This window comes from Tinamus guttatus, unplaced genomic scaffold, assembly GCF_059628265.1.
Source record: "Tinamus guttatus ecotype Peru unplaced genomic scaffold, ASM5962826v1 Tinamus_guttatus_pri_ptg000211l, whole genome shotgun sequence".
Taxonomy (NCBI): domain Eukaryota; kingdom Metazoa; phylum Chordata; class Aves; order Tinamiformes; family Tinamidae; genus Tinamus; species Tinamus guttatus.
This window is the reverse complement of record NW_028288745.1, coordinates 7,270,538-7,288,626: the sequence shown is the minus strand read 5'-3', so window position 1 is coordinate 7,288,626 and position 18,089 is coordinate 7,270,538. Positions and strand designations below refer to the sequence as shown.

Below are 18,089 nucleotides of genomic sequence, written 5' to 3'. Positions count from 1 at the left end.
TCACTCTTCTGGCTGTTAAAGCCAGCAAACAGGGCACTATTCTGCCATATTCTTGTTTGTCACCTCAACTCAGAATCCTCGGGAAAGTGCTTTATGCCAAGATTGTCACAATTTCTCATAAGATGTGAGGTTCCTTAATACACACACACAAATGTGTTCCATGGAGCTATCTGCTCCATAATGTTCTGTAATCAGCACCAAGGCCATTTTGACTATAAACATAAACAAAACACTCAGTAGCAGTGTGGTAATAGAACTACACTTTGTATGTGAGAAGGGATTTTATTATTCTTTTCTCTGAGAGTTTATCTACAAAACTTGGATTATCTCCATAAATTATTTCTGTTTGTTTTTCAGATATGAGGGACAGTTGATTATTCAAAAGGGAAGAATCATGCTTATTACCTTATCCTATTGTTTTAATGCTTTTATATATCTATATATGTAGATCTATATATGTAAAAAAATATATTATATAATAACATATATTAAATTAAATAATGGGAAAAGCTGTTACAGGGATTAAAGTAGATATATATGTATATATAATATATATATATTTTAATAAATCTTCTGTTAGTCCTTGCACAAATTTTAGGATTTGAATGACTAAGTTTGCTCACATCTGCAAAAAGCAGAAAACGACCTTGTGTAGTTAAATTTTCAACCAACCAAAACCCTCTTCTCTTTGTCTCAATCACAATAAACCTTAAACATAGCAGAATTTCTGAGAGGAACAAGGAGCCTGCAGAGGGAACTGCACACAGCTGTGTCTCGGAGAAACCCGTCTGGCCATTCCGCGTACTACTGAGATAGGAAAGGCAGAGAGACAGAGGGTGTATTCCCTGCTTTGGCACCTGGTGACTACCCAAGTACTCAAAACAACAAATTACAACTTTTAAGTCATTTAGAAGTTAAAAAAAGCAAAAACAAAACAAAAAAGCAACTCATCGCTCCTTTTACAAACAAGTATTTCCATATTTTCACTAGCAAAACTTTATCTCTTAGGGGGCAAGATATAGCATGTGGACCTCAAAAGAGCGTGAGATTTAAAGCTTATCTGCATAATAAGCAACAGAGAGATTTTCCGTGATCTCGCTGCTTCTCTCATTTATTTTTCAAATTAGTGAAGTAGTTTTGAATATGGAATCAAAAACTCTTTTTTTTTTTAGTGAGCTGAATGATCTGGGTAAAATGTGGATTGTTTGGCATGAAAAAGGTCTAAATAATGCGAAAAGTTTATAGGGGGATTAAAGTAAAAGAATAGAAAACATAGTACAAAAGTGTTCATAATTTCTCAGACAAAAGTGCTAGCAGCGCCTCTGCCAAGGGCTGTGAAACCATAACTGGGATGAAGAACAGAGCAATAGCTTCGATTCTCTAACAGAAAGGGATTTATGTAAAAAGAGCTGTATGCAGCAGGAGTAAAGAAGTAAAATCAGTTCTGGCAGAGCCAGCACTAGAATATTGTACGTGGCTGTCCCATGGCTCCATGTTAAAAGATACATTGAAGTACTGGAGGGGATTTAGAAAAGAGCCCAAGAACTATTTACAGACTGTAGAAAACGCCTTATAAAGAAAGTTAAGTCTTACAACAGCTCAATCTGTTTAGTTTACCCAAAAGAAGATTAAGAGACAGCTTGATTACAGGATATAATTATCTAGCGGGGAGAAAGGCATAAAGCAAGCCAAGAGCTAGAAGCCAAGGACAGACAAACAGAACTAAACAACAGGCCACGTGTTTCCAGCAGCAAGGGCAGAACTAATGATAATGGACAACGGTGCAGTCTCCATTTTGTGGAGTTTTGAGGACACTCCATTCCAAAGTGGAGTCCTTACATGGCAACGTGCTGTGCTCGGGAACATCCCTTGGTTCAGTGGGTGGGAGGTGGCTGAAGCCAAGCGGCCAGCAGTAGCCACACTCACGAGGTTGCTCTTGTTCCCAAGAAATTTTCCCAAGCATTCCCAAGAGAGTTTGAAAAACGTATTTTCAATTGGAGCTTTACATTTTCAAGGCAGAGCACATCCTGCCCTAGCCACAGGAAGTAAGGTTTTGTAACCAGCCTTTAAAATTCAGTCTCATGCTAGCATCTGCACTGCCCCCAGGCTCCTATTGGGATAAACTCCTGCTCTGAGGACATGGGCAAATGGAGTGCTTGAGCACAGTTCTTCCATGGCAGAGAGGATAAAATGTAATTCTCTCCATTGGGAAGTAACTTTACGGAGAGAATTTGAGTGAACCTATCACAGACTTTGCTTCAGAGCTCCCTTTTTCTGTAGGACACAAGACCCTCGAGTCTAAGCCTTCAGCTGTGACTCCTTCTGAAATCATTTGGTGGCCTGGAGCTGCTGTTAAGGCCTTTTTACCAGGGCAGGGGCTCTGTATTTTGCATCAGGAGGAACACTACAAAGAGAAATTATATTCCTTCCAGAATTTTCAAAAAGTAGACTACTGGATCATGAACTTTTATGAACTTCGAACCTCCATACTACAGCTGCTGCTCAAATCATCAAATCACTTGGAAAACCCCGAGCTGGACACCACAGGGGTGGAGATCCCCTGACAATGTTCTCCTCGTGATTTCATGGAGAGGAAGTTCGCTGCCCACACAAGAATGTCATCTCCTAAAATGGCATCTGTGTCTGAGAGGACAGACAAGTGACGCAGACGCCACCATTCTTCTCAAACAATGAAACCAACAGTGCAGCAAAGATATCGGGAGCCTGAGGAAGAACTAACAAGAAAAACTTAAATGTGTGCAGCATGACTTAGATTCTTCCACTCTTTTTTTTTTTTTTTTTTTTTTTTCCTGAAGGAAAAGAAGAGGAAGGAAAAACAACTCACAGGAAATACTGAGTTGCTCCTCTGAGCAGGCCTTGCCCTAGACAATTGAGAGAAGACAAGAACACATGCAATACCTTACTGGGTCCAGACAGTGATCTGGCTGTCCCAGTGTCTCCATCAAGGGAAGGCAATTCAGGGAGAACATCCAAGCCTGGCCACTTTCTAAAGTCTATTCCCTGAGGATTGCCTGGCATCCATGGCCATGGGATCAGGGATGTTATACAGCACATCTCTACCTACTTCCTTTAGCTTTTCTTTATATACCTCTCTTCCATTAATCTGTCCATTCCTTTTTCATGCTGATTGATATTGTTTACCTCCACAAGGTACAGCACCAGCCACCAGTAGTTTACCACCTACTATGTAAAAGAGCACTTTCTACCTCCTAGTTGAGGACCCTGTAGTTCCAGCACTGCATGATTTAACAAACAGTTCTGCATCTATTTGCTGTCAGCTACTTCTGCAGTTTTGAGAACCTGTCATATCTCTTCTTCAAAATGCTCTCTCCAAACTGAGAAGCTTCAGCCTTCCTAATTTGTTTCTCCAGCTCCTCCAACCACTTAATAATTTTAGTTCCCTCTCTGTATCTTTTGTAATTACACTATGTCCTTGCAATACAAAGACCAGAACTATATACAGTATGCAAAATGTTTTGCATAATGGAAAAAATTATGCTTTCTGGTTTGTTCACAAGACTGCAGAGACAGGCCTGACAGCATTCCATTGCCTGGCACCACCTCCAAGAAATTCGTGTCAGAGGCCTGTCAAAGCTCTCCTCCTCTTCTGTCTTCAGTCTTTTCTTCACCCTCCTACTGCATGCCTGCATTCCTCCAAGCCAAGGCCACACTGCTCTCCCATTTTTCTGCTACACCCCCACTTCCCAAGCCTCCCATTCCTAGTGCAGGGAGGCATAGGACCCCACATGACCTGACTCACTGTGCACAAAATACTGCTGAGCACGCTGTGATGGGGGAATACACATCCCTGCCTCATCCTGCAACTACCTACTGAGGTTCAGCTGCTTTTCTGTTGCTCCTGGAGGTGGCTGTTACCAAGTGCTACAATATAAAGAAATTCCTTTCACATATCTGCTTGAGCTTGTTGGGGGGGAAGTGTGGGTAGGAATTAGGAGGCCCCTGGCCCAGCTTCTTGTGCCTAACCCAGTGGTTCAAGGTGGCTGGATGAGACTAACTGCAGCCCACCTGGTCTCGCTTGGCACCACCTGGGGTGCAGAAGGCACAAACATTGGTTGGAAAGCAAGTTGTCAGGCAAGTGGTTTGGTTTTCCCCACTCCAGGCACTTTGGGAGCTGCTTCAGGAAGCAACTCAGCTGTCTTTGCTGAGCCTGCCTAGATTTTGCTTCCCCCTATAGCCTTAGGCAACTGCCTGCTTTGCCTGTGCCTTTAAAGTCAGGGCTTCCCACGACACTTGAACTTGCTGTTATTAAAAGGAACTGTGTCCACTGGTGCCTTGCATAGGAATGTGCACAAGGATCACACAAGCTTCTCCTCAATAAGGCAGCCTATGTCCAAGTTCTGTTTAACTTTACCTATATCACAGCAAGTTTATAGATACAGATATACACAACCAATTTATTTACATCATATAACTTCTGAATGTGGATCATCTTGCTCTCCAAAGAAACGTTCATTACCAATGGTGATTTGGTAAGCAGGAGACTTTTAGGACAGAAAACCACTTGCAGCTTTACTTTGCAGTAGAAATGTGTAAAACATACTTATTGACAGCTTATATAACAAATCATGGAAGAGCAGAATTCTGCCACTGACTTGAGAATGATTAAACCCTGCAAAAATATCTTAGCTTTTCCAAAACTAACTAGACTTTGATCCCAGTCACTTTCTAAATAGCATTTATACTAACATATTAACTAAAGTGTTTTAAAGATGAGTCTTGAGATCTTAATTATATTTAAATTAATTAGAAATGCATGGCCCAAAGACCGTGCAACTTAACTGAAAGTAGCTTTATGTCAATATAAGTGAAAAGAAAACATTTTTCAAACATTTCCACAAGTGGACAATTTACATTAAAATCATCCTTTCTGTAGAATAATACAAAATAAAATATTACCATCTGATCAACTCATATAATGCTGATTTTATATATTTGAATTAACAACATTTCTATGTACAATTGCAATAAGACTGCATTTTTACAGATATTCAGTTGAACGTACTTATAATACAAATTATACACTATATACAAACCTAGTCCTCCCAGGAACTTATTGCTGAGCATGCTTCACTTAGAAGTGTTTTCCCTGTTTCTAAGACAGGATGTTATTTTTTCCTTTAATTTAAATACTGAAATACTCATGAAAACACAAAACATTTTCCATTTGCTATCACAAAGTAATGTTTCAAGTCAGTTGCTTGTTACAGCGTATTATGGAAGAGGAGCAAATCCAACAAATGTGTTGGCAGAGCCAACAATAAATAACATTGCTTATTATGAACCACTTAGACTATTATATTCACGTGATCACACTTTCAGCCTCAGTGCTTTTACAAGACTGTAGGATCCATTTATCTTTGCTTTTCTTGACACGTAGATCAAAATTGCAACCAGAGGTACTGCTATTGCTGTTACACAAGAAAATGCAATAACCACGAGCATCATTTGATCTGGGTTTTCCACTCTTCCTGCAAAATAGGGACATAACGAGGAAAACAGTTTTGTAAAAAGTGGTTTAAATAAATGTATATTTCTGTGAAAGATATGCTATTAATCATCTTCACTGGGGCTACTTTTCTGTTCTCATATACGAAGCACATTTCCAACCCTTCTCTTTATATTTGCCTCTAGCGATTGCATAGTACCCCCTTTATTTCTTAGACAGAATCTTGTTATTGAATTAATTTTGCAAGTTTCAATGAATTTGGTATCATTTACAATGAAGAGTATCATGAAGTTCATGAAAAATACAAGAGAAATATCCTCTATTTCCCCAAGGAATACTTGGGACAATTCTGCTTCCTGGAGGCATAGCACTTCAGAAAACAGTCATTAAGGAGCCCAGTCTTTACAATATTTATGTGAAATGGAGCTTGTTCCATCCACAGATTAGCTCTACTGCTCAAGTAGGTGCACAGAATTGTAGTCAGGATCCTCCTTTTTTCTAACCCCTCTCTTACAACTGTTGTACCATGTCAGCTAAGAAAGATAACAACATTCATTTTGAAAGGAGGTTATATACAGGTGATTCTTACCAGCTGTTTTATTATTTGTCTTAGTTTCTTTGTTTTTTAAAGCTAAGCATAACGTTTCTGTGCAAGGATCAGCAGTGAACTAGATGTGCTCACCTTGACACAAAATTCGTTATAAGACAAGAATAAAGATAGTTGAAGGCAATAGATCTACCTACCTCCAACAGCTATCTCAATCATTTTAATGTTGTTTCCAACCTCATTAAAAACATCAAGCAAATATGTGCCTGTGTCACTTTTGGTGACATTGTAGAGTATAAAGGTTCCATTCACTGACGACAGAATAATTTCTTTCTCTGGATGGACTTTTTTCAGAATCATTTTTGACGGTGGGTTACTGTATGTGCTGCATGTAATAGTGACATTTGCTCCTTCTTTAATATTTTCTGATGGATGTACTAATACAGTAATATTTTGAGGAGGAACTGAAAAGAAACACAGTAAGATTTAGCAACAGATAGAAGCCAAGGAAAAAAGATTCATAAGGTACCAGCAGCTTGTAGACACAAGGCATTCATTTAATTCAGTTAACAGATTCACAACAATTTTTGAGGATGTAGCATTAGATGCTGCTTGGTACCTATACTTAATAAAGTGCACTCAACAGCAATTGATCGAAAGAACATTTTAGCACCTGATAGACTACTTCGCATTTACTTTATCTCATATAGAGCCTTTTTTTTTTCTTTTCTTATTTTATTTATTCAGTGAGTCCATGAAAGGGTATGAGTTTACAGTCACACAGGCTGATGTCCTTTTTTAACAGTCGAGAAAAGGCAAAAAATACCATTTTTATCATTAGGTTCCACAATTTTAAATCCTGTTCTTACAGTTTGGGGGAACTATGAAAACTTCAAAGAGACAATTATCCTGTGCATCTGGACAACAGTTTTCCTTCACCACTAAGATCCTATCACTTTTTTTTTTTTAATGACAAGAACCTGTGCAATTCATCTCAAGACAATTTTTTAAAAGACATTTCATTCTCAATGGATAACAAAAGATGAGCCCAAATACTGCTATTTGAAAGAAATGGAAGTGAAGATGTAATTTAATCCTTCTAAAAAATCATATTAATTTTATACAGTAGTTGTTTTAACTGACCTTTGACATCAAGCACTATATGCTGAGACTCCTCTCCCAGTTCATTACTGGATACACATTCATATGTTCCTGCATCCTTCAGCAAAACCCTTTCTATGGTATATTTGCCATCTTGTGTTTCAAGCGTTGTGATTTCATCACCTGTTTTCTTTCTCAGAGTAATCTGAACAGCTGGAATTCCTGTAGATGTGCAAGAGATGGCAACACGTTCTCCTTGTTTCACTGCATTTGAAGGGAAAACTGAAAGAGTTGTGTTTTTTGGCGGAGCTACAAAAAAGTAGAGAGACTGATTAGCAGCAGAAGTAACTTCTGAACAACTTATTGCCCTGCAGTAAACACAACCAGACTGACTAAAGAGGATAAATTAATGAAGTTACATTTTAAAAATAAATTAATAGTCTAATAACAATATTCTAATAATTATTTACTTAGTTATAGATAACGATACTACATATATGTATAGTAGTGCAGTCAATTAGATTGCTTTTAGGATTAGATTGCTTACTAAATTTACTAAAATGCGCATGTATATGCTGTACTCCACACCGTTACTCTTATCTTTTTTTTCAAATTCAAAAACATTTATGTTTAGCTTGCTCTGAGTACTGGATGAAAACGAGACCCAGATCTTGTTTTGTAAGGGCAAGCTGAGTAACAACTGAAAAAAAATATTCCCTGAAAATGAAACTCTGCTATCCTTGCACACAGCTTCAGGAGTTAGTATTTGACATAAATTTAAATGGAGCTTATGAGAACAAAATACACTGTCAACACTTAAAGGAGGGCCAAGGAACTTCAAAACACTCCCTTCACAGGGAATTTTCAGCATATTCTTTCTCTTTGAACCTTTTCTATATAAGTATCTGGATCCTACTTGGTGGAAAATATAGGTGCTTTCCTTTATAACTGCTTTGCCTTGTGTGTACATTTCCCACAGCAAAGGAGTAACAGAAGCTAAACTGACATGGAGAACTTCGCATGACTTACCTGTACTAAGGAAAAAGTCACTCTTCATTAATGGAGCTACCTAAATGATTAAATGGAATAGGGCCAAATTTTGACTCCATTCACATCAAAGACAGAATTTTCATTGACCTTCACAGATTTGGACCTAAAATACATATTTTTAAAATGTTTTCCATCTTCTACTAACCTTGAACAAGTAATTTTAAAGCTTTTTCTTCTCTGCCAAATTGGTTATATGCTTCACATTCATAAAGCCCCAAATCTTGACTTTTGATATTGTCTATAGTTAAAGTAGCATCTTTAAAAATTTTCTCAGACTCCCCAGTGGCACTCTTTTTCTTCCAAGAGATTACTGGAGTTGGATTGCCAGAACTATTACATTTCATTGTCACAGTTTCCCCTTCTTTAACGGCAGCAGCAGGGATTACAGAGATGACTGTATTCTTTGGTCCATCTAAAAGGAAGAACCATGTGGTTAATTATCAATAGAATTTTTAGAGAAGATTTTAGAGAACATTTACTGCTGCATGCAGGTTGTCAGCCTCCTGAAATTAATTTCTCTCTTATCCTCAGAATAAGCAAAGCACACAGATTCAGAGCTTCAATGCAAACTCTCCAAACGCTGTTTATCCTACCTATAAACCAAGAATGTTATGATAAGTCAGTCAATCTCACTCAGATCTTGATTTAAGACTGACAAAATGCCAGGTCTAACCGTTACATTAAAAATTTCATGCCTCTGTTTTGCTCCTCAGCACTGCTCCTTTCTTTGGGAAAATACAGAGGATTAGGTTGTTCTTTTTCTACAAAGAGAAAAATGCACTCAAAGGAGGACTGGATGGGCTAGGGAACAGGCAGAACTCTGACTCCGATTTTGTATTCATAGGTTTTCGTTTAGTTTGTTTGCTGTATCTATCACTTGAGTAAGTGGAGAACTGACATAACTAATTATGTTTAAATGACTGAGAATACATTATGGACACTTACATTCCACATTAAGAGCTATTGCACTTTTTTTTTCTCCGAACTTATTTTCGACTATGCATTCGTAGTCTCCACTATTAAGAAATGTCACAGATGGCAGAAGGAGAATTCCTCCCTCACTGTAAAGCCTCACGTCTTCACTGTCAGATTTCCTCCTTAAAACAATCTTAGCAGGAGGGTTACTCTCAGCAGAACATCGTATGGAAACATTTTCTCCTTCTTGAACTGTTGTTGAAGGCTCAATGGAGAACTCTGCAATATTTGGAGCACCTGCATGACAAGAGGAAATACTAAGGTTATGCTAAAGCACAAGAAGTACTAAAGATGGATAGCATTTGAGAAAGTAGTAACTGCTGAAGGATCACTTTATTTTGATTTTGGTCCCAGATTCCAGCTGAGACTTTTGCCCCTACTGAAATAGTGATGATAAAGTGTGATATAGTTTTATTAATAAATGACTGCTAAATTTACTACTACTCATTAAAAGTCCAAAGTCGGAGATGAGATGTTCCTGTGAAATTCCTATGTGCATTACTATTTCAAGGGAATCCCCACAATACCACTTTTTATGACTGAGTGTGGCACTACAGGAGATATTTATAGGACTGCATGAAAACCAGGAGAAAAACAACTAGCTGAAAATTAATCATCTAAATGCAAAAACATAGCCACAAAGAGTAACAGTAATTCGAAATATGATTCCTGAATATGTTGTAAGGATGGCCCCATAACTTCCTAATTTTCAGTGTTCTAGAGTCCTGAAAGGAAGAGACAGCTGCAGACTGGGACCTGAACAATATAAGTAAAATTTATTCAGACTTGTACCTTGTATAACAATCTCCACAGCTGCTTTCTCTGTTTTATTAGTCAACAAATTAGTTACTTCACAGATGTAAAGTCCTGAATCAGTGAAATGGGCTTGAGGAATAGCAAGGACATTGTTTTCCGATGCACACTGGACAATTTTGTCAGCCACTTGTCTTCTCCAAACTATTTGTGGTGGTGGATTACTGTCAGTCACACAAGTGAGATTTAGAGAGTCTCCTTCCATTGCTGAATTGCTTGGAGATGCAATAATGATAGTATTTTTAGGACCAACTTGAAGAGAACAAAAGAAAAATATGGTCAATATTTTGATGAAGATATGCACATCTCTAGGGCTAGCTTCTCTAGAGAAACACTTCATATAATACTGAATAAAAATAACAATCTGGGTATACCAATAGAACTTTTTTTTTTCCCCCGAACTTGATAAGGTGTTCACACTTGCAGCTTTAAAAACTAAACTAGCCAAAATGTGTACCTTTTTAAATTTTTTTTTAAAAAAATGCTTACCCTGTTGACTAGGACTATAAACTCACAATTCTAGTTTAAATAAACTTATAATTTTAAACAAAGGCAACTTAAAACAATATTTCTCTATCTATATGCTGTTATTTTTATTCTGGTCTTTACTAGTACCCAGGGTAAGAAAGTGAGAGAGAAGTTACTGCAGGACTGCCTAATTTCCATCATGAACAACAGTGTGTTACTAAGCTGGCGAGTGCTGCTGAGCGTTACTGAACACAGCCCCATCCAACCTATATGTCATCGCCTTTAAACCTGAAGCCCTCAGTCACCTGTTTCACAAAGAAGTTACAGACTACTCAGAAATGACATTTCATAACTAAGACCCACAGACTGCAATACGGTTGCTACAGTAGTGTGAGGCCTAATATGGATATTAGATAGTAGATTATCTATACAAATAATATAGCTAAAAAAAGTGTGGATTATCAATGATTTATTGCACATATGTCGTAAACCCTCTCATGAACCTTAATGTAAAATGGTATTTGAAAACTCTAGTATGGAAAGACTTACAGTTTGCATTCAATTTCTGAGATGTTACTCTTTCTTTGGGTTCAAAGTCCATATCATCAATTGGTAATTTAGCCACACAAGAAATCTCTTTCCCAATATCTTCAGCAGTGGGGTTAAATGAATATGTCACAGTTTTGGTCTCTGCATTTGTGCTATGATCTTCATAAAAATTTTGCTCATGAAGAATATGATCCTCTTTTTTTAGGAGCACTTCTAGGCGATCAGAGGGATACACATTGGGAATTTTACAGGTAACAGTGGCTTGTTCCCCAGCAGCTAAGGATGTGCTGACCTCAATGACAGGATCACTGGGGAAAGCTGAAAGAACAAAACAAATTTGTTTAGTCTGCCACAGAAAGGCCCTAGAGAAAACACGAGGGCAAGATCCAGATTTGAAACATCTTAAGTTTAGAGGTGTTCAGAACATGACTGTTTATTAGCTGTGTTACAAGGCATAGCTTGATATGAAGATGCACAGGTCTTTCATAAGCAATTCATACACTAGCAGGAATTACATTGGCACACTTGTTAGAATGTGACCACAACTGATCTAGTAAGATCCAGCAAGGAACCTAGGCTGCCTAACCCTAGGGTTATCAGTTAACTGCACCATCTAAGAGCAAACCATTGAGTTTTTATGAATAAGTACTACTTAAAGAAAGTTTTACATATTCACTTACAGTAAACTTCAATTTTGAAACTTTTTTCTTTCTTCTCATGCTCGCAGCAGACAGTACACAGATAATCATGAGCATTCTCAATTTTAACTGCATTCATAGTCAAGGTCGAGTATGTTCCATGGTATGTCACTGTTCCTCCAAGTGGGTTGTCGGTTTGGATTCTCCAGGAAAAACTTGGTGATCCACAGCCAGTGGCATTGCATGTAAGCACAACTCTTTCTCCAACCTGTGCAACAATTCTGTTGGCAGGTGTGATCTCCATTTCAAAAGCTTTCACTACAATAGGGAGAATATACATAAACTGAGCAGCATTCTCAACATTTATTTTCCTTCTTCTCATGGTCAGTTGTGATATAAGAGCTCTTTACTTTACAAGTTAAACTAATAAACCTCATATACTGGTTTACTTGTCAAAAAGAAAAAAGAAAAAAGGAATGTTTATGCAGTAAAGATAACTTGGACTCAGATGATCTTAACACCCTTTTTTTTTTGTGCAAAATGGCATAAAAACAAGCCTAGCAGTAAAAATATTTGCATCAGCACAATTCAACTTTTTGCTACCTGGATCTGTTCCAAAGCTTCATGAGATTTGAATGAGCAGTAAGTAAATAAGTTAAAAACGGCAATTACAGAATCACTTCCAACAGGACGTTTAGTACTAAACTCGACTGATACTGTCTGGGATGATAGTAAAACCAAACATATAGTGATATACAGCATTTGCCTCCTAAGTTACCTGACAAACTGAATGAGAAAAGGATCGTGTTATTGCAGAGCATAAAAAAGCTCAAAGTGAATGCGGAAAAAAGTTTCTTAATATTCTGACAATTGTACTCACTGAAATGTAAAAGCAACTGAAACAAAATGAAATAAAGTTCAAACGGCAAATGGCACCTCAGTTGGCATTAAGCAAAATTTAAGTAAATTAAAGGAAACAAATTCTCCCAACTTACCACTCATGCACACATACAAAATTGTTATCACAGCTTGGCTTGTTCTTTCCATCAGTTTTATCATTTGTAATTGCTGTAATTAAGTGACGAAAGTAAATTCAAAAGTCTTGCTTTCTATTTCCTGTGGAGAAGTTCAGTGAGAGCCTGCTGCTCTGCGACTGCTTGTTCAGCCAGCGCCCGCGTGCTTTTATAAAGGTTCTGTGGGAAATCCCTGGACGGGGAAAACGGGGAAAGCCAGTGCCGAGCGGAAGTCATCCACTCAGTGCTGGGGAGGTGATTTCAGCGCCCTCTGCTGCCTTTTTTTTTTTTTTTTTTTTATTTAAATCAGAATTTGAAGCCCAGGAAAACAACAAATACACTGCCAATTGTACTTGCAAAGAGCAAGTAAGTCAACATCTTGCTCTGGAAACGTCTGATAAAATGAATGAATGAGGGTAATTCCAATTCAACAGAACTATGTAAAAGATGGAAAAGTTATTCAAGTTTACCTTCAGTATCTTCACAGGGTTGGGTTTTTTGAGAAAAGTCCCAACAATACTCAATTATGTGAATTTCCTTTGAAAACTGTGCCACAACTCTATGAGGTGATGTTATTCACAATCCTAAGTGCTCCTGATCCCTGAAAAAAACACAAGAAATAAGTCAGAGGAAAGTGTGGAGATCAGACTTCATCAGCTTGAACCAGGCTAGTCATGTTCGGATGGATTTTTACTCAAATGGCTCTTCTTGTGAAGCGCTATTGGCATGTATTATAACCCTGATACTCCTCTGGGACATAAAAACACCACTCCAGGTCAGTGCTTGGTTTCCAGTGAATATGCAGTTTGGAATAAAGACAAGTACTATTACGTAATGTCTGGTAAGGAGACAATGTTTGCAAAAAGCAATATACTGCCTGTGCTTAATTATAAATTGCGAAATGCTATGAGAGCAAAAACCGAAGGTTTACAAATCTCAATTGTTTAGTTACTCAAATTGCAACCGGTCAGATATGACTGCAATAAAAGCATCGCAAAAGTCAAAAAAAAGCACAGATTTTAAAAATGTGTCTGCCAGATCATTTTGTATGTAGTAATTTAATGAATTGTTTAATATCTGTGAACAGTGATTGTCACTGCATTGTGCGCTTTATAAAGAGCATGGATCTGACTAGCTCTTAACTAATTATTTGGAAAAATACACACTAAAATTAAAAATAGATCTATGAATGCTAAACAAATTTCACTATTGAAAGGTGGCACTACAATAATCTAATACCTTTTGAACCGAGCAGATTTTATGGTCAAGACACTAGTGCTGGCTCCAATACACCATATTCAGGTGAGAGTTGTACTGGGGTGGCAAGGCTCCTGCTGTTACCGTGTCTTCTATCTTATTAATCAAACCCAGAAAATCAAAATCTATGGAACTAGGTAAACAGTATTTATAGAATGTGATTTGATTCAACCAAAAAAGTGTTTTTCTGAAAGAAAGCACACCCTCTTTGTTAAGTTGTAAATAAATACTTTTTAATCACAAAGAGAAGCAGCAGATGAAACTCCTCTGTTTTGACTGCTTAAATAGTCATACTTTAAGCCACAGAAAGAAAGGCATAATTTCTCTATTTCTGGGAAGTCAGTTTCGAGATACAAGAAATTATAAACATGGAAGGCATTATCCGTATGCTGGGAAAACTGTAATTAAATCCTTCATTAGATACCATGGAATAGGAAATAACTCTGATCCAGATCCCAGTAAATTAAACTGGACAGTTGCCATTAATTTTACTGTGTTGGATCCTTACCAGAGGGTTTAAGGTGAGCAATCAGACAAATCTAACCCAGACAGTACAAGTAAGAATTGGGCTAGCCAACACACACCGTTAAAGGAAGTACAGACTTGCCAAGAGCACTGATAAATTTCTTCAAACTTGCTTTTTCTTCCACATTAAATGTGAGCACCCTGAGCGTTTTAAAAAGAACATGCACTTTACTGTGGCCCTACTATCCTCAGCATTCGACCTACAAATAGGAAAATATGTTACCTGGCCATTCTGTCTACAAAAAAAACAGAGAACAGCTGTCAAGTTTTAGATGTTGGTCTCAAGAGTTCAGATAATCTAACTTTTCATTCAGCTAGGACCGAGGAGGAGGCTGAGGATTTAAAAAAATAAAAAGAAAAAGCTGCATCTAAGTTTGCAGTGACATGAGGCTGGAAGAAATTGATTCATGCAGAGTACAACCATCTACAAGCAAAGTAAAAAAAATATTACAAAAATATTATCTAAGACCCAAAAGACTGAAAGAATTAAGTACTGGAATGTAAATATATGTTTTCCAACACATTTAAGATTCAAAAGTGACTTTTCTAAGGCCTTGGTGGACAAACTGAGCTAAAATGATTGTGTGTTTCAGAAGAGGTTCAGAAATAATGAACATGTCATTTTTTGGCTTGGCACCAGAAAATAGATGCCTTCCAGGAAATCGAAACTTACTTCTGACTCTTCTGGAACACAAGAAGAAAATAAAACTGCTTCAGAACTGTGCTAAGCATTGCCTTTAATTCATACTTACACAGCCCTACCAAACAGCTTTATCATGAAATTCAAGATTTCCTCTGGACAAAAGAGTTCACAAGCGCTTGCTATTTGAAGAAAATGTGTATTATGTAACGTGCTAGATATCTAAATATGCACTTAGAGAGTAGTGTGCTGCATTGTTTCATAGAGAATATTAGGGGAAAGCATAAAAATTAAACTTCATAGAGAGTTTGTCTCTCAAAAATCTCTCTCTTTTTTTTTTACTAAGGGGCCAAGATCTGCTGAGAAGAGGACTAATCTTTCTCTTCTTTTGGCAGAAGAGATTTTAAAAGTGCTAGAAATAAATTGGCCTAATTTGACATGCTTCCTATGCCAGCAATAAAATGCTTAATGGCACTTCACGCCAATATCTGCATCTAGAGCCACCTGGGATTTCTGCTTTAAAAAAAAAATAGTGTTGCAGTATTTATATTTATACAGAATGTGAACCCAGAGACTTACTTAAGCATATACATTATTGAGCATCTTTGTGTCCCATCAGCTTGAGATGGCAGAGTCTTTCAGGTGAGAGATTAGATATAGCTTAGTTTCACTCCACATTTCTTTGGTCTCAGGTCACAGAGCTATTTCAACAGGTTCATACTTAGGTCTCCCCTAACTGCAGCCTCACCTATCTCATAAAAGATCTTTCTCTCAAGATGTGCACTGGAAGCCACTGGGATGAAGAGCTTTCACTCTGCAGAAGCATCTGATACATCCACAGTATGATTTGCCTAAAAAATGTGAGCAAGAGAAACATCCTGTAGCCTGAATGAGAACTATGCTGGCAGGGAAAGCATATTTTTGTCAACAAAGAAAGAACAGGCACTGCATCCTAGACAACAACTTCAATATAGTTATGTCTTACGAAATAACAGAAAAACTATTTAACACACCCAAACAATTATTAAGAATGCTTCTTATGCGGCCTATGCTGCAGACATCTGACACGCCAGATTCAACTTTTCAGTTCTGGCAACCTCAATAACCAGCTATAATTTTATACTGTCTTTCCTTTCTCAGTGCCTACTGGCTTTTCCTGTTTTCCAGTGCTTCCCTGACCCTTCTCTTTCCCTACCTCCCACCACCTTCTGTCTCATCACCTGACAATTGTACAACCTCCATAAAGCCCCCAAGAGAGGGAGGAGAGCATCACTGAATCCCTATAATTTTCACCTCTGGATGGGAGGGATGAGATCTACATACAGATCTATTTAAAGGACTGTGTCTGTTTCAGAAATTTTAACTTTGTTCCTCATTACAAAGAGAACACCAACGCATTACCATATAACCCACTTCTCACTATACAACATCTAACTTGTCATCTGTTGAAAACAAAGAAAAAAAACTTTAAAAAAGTTTTATCTGCTTTTCCTTTTCTGGAGTTTCTGAGATACTTTATACAAAAGTAAATGTTTCTACTTTCTTTATTATCTTTCTCAGGCACCATTTCAGCAACTATTATATTTCCTGTTGGGTTAGTTTAACTGCACAGTCTCTGATGGTATCTAGAGTCCATAAAAGATGACAGATAGAATAATACAGAAGTCTGCTAATCTGCATAGACTACAAAATAGCTTGTTTCTTATTTTCTTTTATTCTGAGGCACTATTTCACTTAACTGAAAGAACAAAAGCTTTATCTATCCAAAAATAGAAGTCAATAGAGGAAAAAAGTCCCTACATTTTTACCCTGGCCTTTTGGTGCTGGGAAAAATAACAAGCTGAGGAAATTCCAGATCTTACTTCTGAAAAAAAAAGAAAATTCTATTTTAATGATGCTGAATCCAAAAGCAAAACTCACTTGTCCTTTAAATCCACATACTTCTTAGAATGTTAAGTACTAGAAGTCAAACTGTCAGTCTGAGTAGCTCAGCTTCCACTCCTCACATGGTGAAATGTACAAAAAAAATCCTTTTGTAAATAGCAAGACTCAAATTCAAACCTAAGCTTTGGGCTATTCAAAATCTCAGTGAAAATTCTGAAGTGAGAAAATGAATGCTTTTGAGATCTTTGCCGAGTCAGATAAATGGAGATATATCGAAGTAGTTTCTTCTTACTATGACTTTTTAGATAAAATCCATTCAAAACCACAAAAGTAAAAAAATAAAATGAGTTTTAGATTAAAGTGCAAACTGCTGGCTAGCATTTGGGATACAGCAAGATAAACTGAAAACATGTAAAATAAAATATGAACAAATTACTTGGCTCCCTCAACAGGGCAGCAACACTCCACATGAAAGCCCAGTATCAGTAAATTTTCTTATGTACCTCATGAAGGCCAGCATTTCAAATTATCAGAGGTGAAGTCAATCAAAAAGAGGGTGGAGGAGAACTTTTTGACCAAGCTGCACACCACAGCTGCTTACCAAGGGACTTGTAGATTCTTGACTACGGAAAACAAATCAGTGACTTCCTCTGTTTCTCATCGCCTTCCTGTTCTTCAGGAACTAGTTCAGCAACTAGGTATATGCACATCTCTGTAGACCCAGAAATAAATAGGGGAACCATGAGAACAAGCCCTATAACAGGTCATGTCAGCTGGATCACAAGCCAAAAATCAAATGACAGAACGAAATGCAGAACTTGAACAGTCTTAGACATACTGCTGACAACTGTATAGCTGCTAACTGATTATCTTGTAACTTGTGTACCACTTTCTTACAATGATTCTTTCCTTCTGCAGAGCTGGTTAGCTTAATGGATGCTGCTTTTGCTGCAGAGTTGTATAAATATTATCCTTTATAAACCCACAGTGGTCTGGCTCACCAACTAGCAGAAATATTATGTGGATATCAAAGGGGAAATAAATGACTTAACATTGCATTTTTCAAGAATCATCATCTTAAAATACTCCTTATGAAACAGGATTATGGGGATTACGCTATTTTTTATTTTTAAAGATATAT

At 37.4% G+C, this 18,089-nt stretch overlaps 1 protein-coding gene across 1 annotated transcript; it reads right to left on the bottom strand.

The window, feature by feature from the left end:
* Nucleotides 1-4,950: 4,950 nt before the first annotated feature.
* On the bottom strand, nt 4,951-12,819 carry VCAM1 (vascular cell adhesion molecule 1). Its single transcript, XM_088524438.1, has 9 exons — nt 12,625-12,819; nt 11,672-11,947; nt 10,992-11,309; nt 9,954-10,226; nt 9,132-9,398; nt 8,332-8,598; nt 7,179-7,445; nt 6,233-6,499; nt 4,951-5,510 (listed from the first exon to the last, which is right to left on the bottom strand). The coding sequence occupies exons 1-9, from the start codon at nt 12,686-12,688 to the stop codon at nt 5,350-5,352; spliced, it is 2,160 nt and encodes a 719-aa protein (XP_088380564.1). The 5' UTR covers nt 12,689-12,819; the 3' UTR covers nt 4,951-5,349.
* Nucleotides 12,820-18,089: the final 5,270 nt, after the last annotated feature.

Bases quoted from the DNA above. Each gene is read 5' to 3' on its own strand.
- VCAM1 (XM_088524438.1), bottom strand. From the start codon at position 12,688: ATGATAAAACTGATGGAAAGAACAAGCCAAGCTGTGATAACAATTTTG. The intron at 11,948-12,624 runs GTAAGTTGGGAG...TCCCTATTGTAG, and splicing joins TTTGTATGTGTGCATGAGTG to TGAAAGCTTTTGAAATGGAG. The intron at 5,511-6,232 runs GTAGGTAGATCT...CCTATTTTGCAG, and splicing joins GATTGAGATAGCTGTTGGAG to GAAGAGTGGAAAACCCAGAT.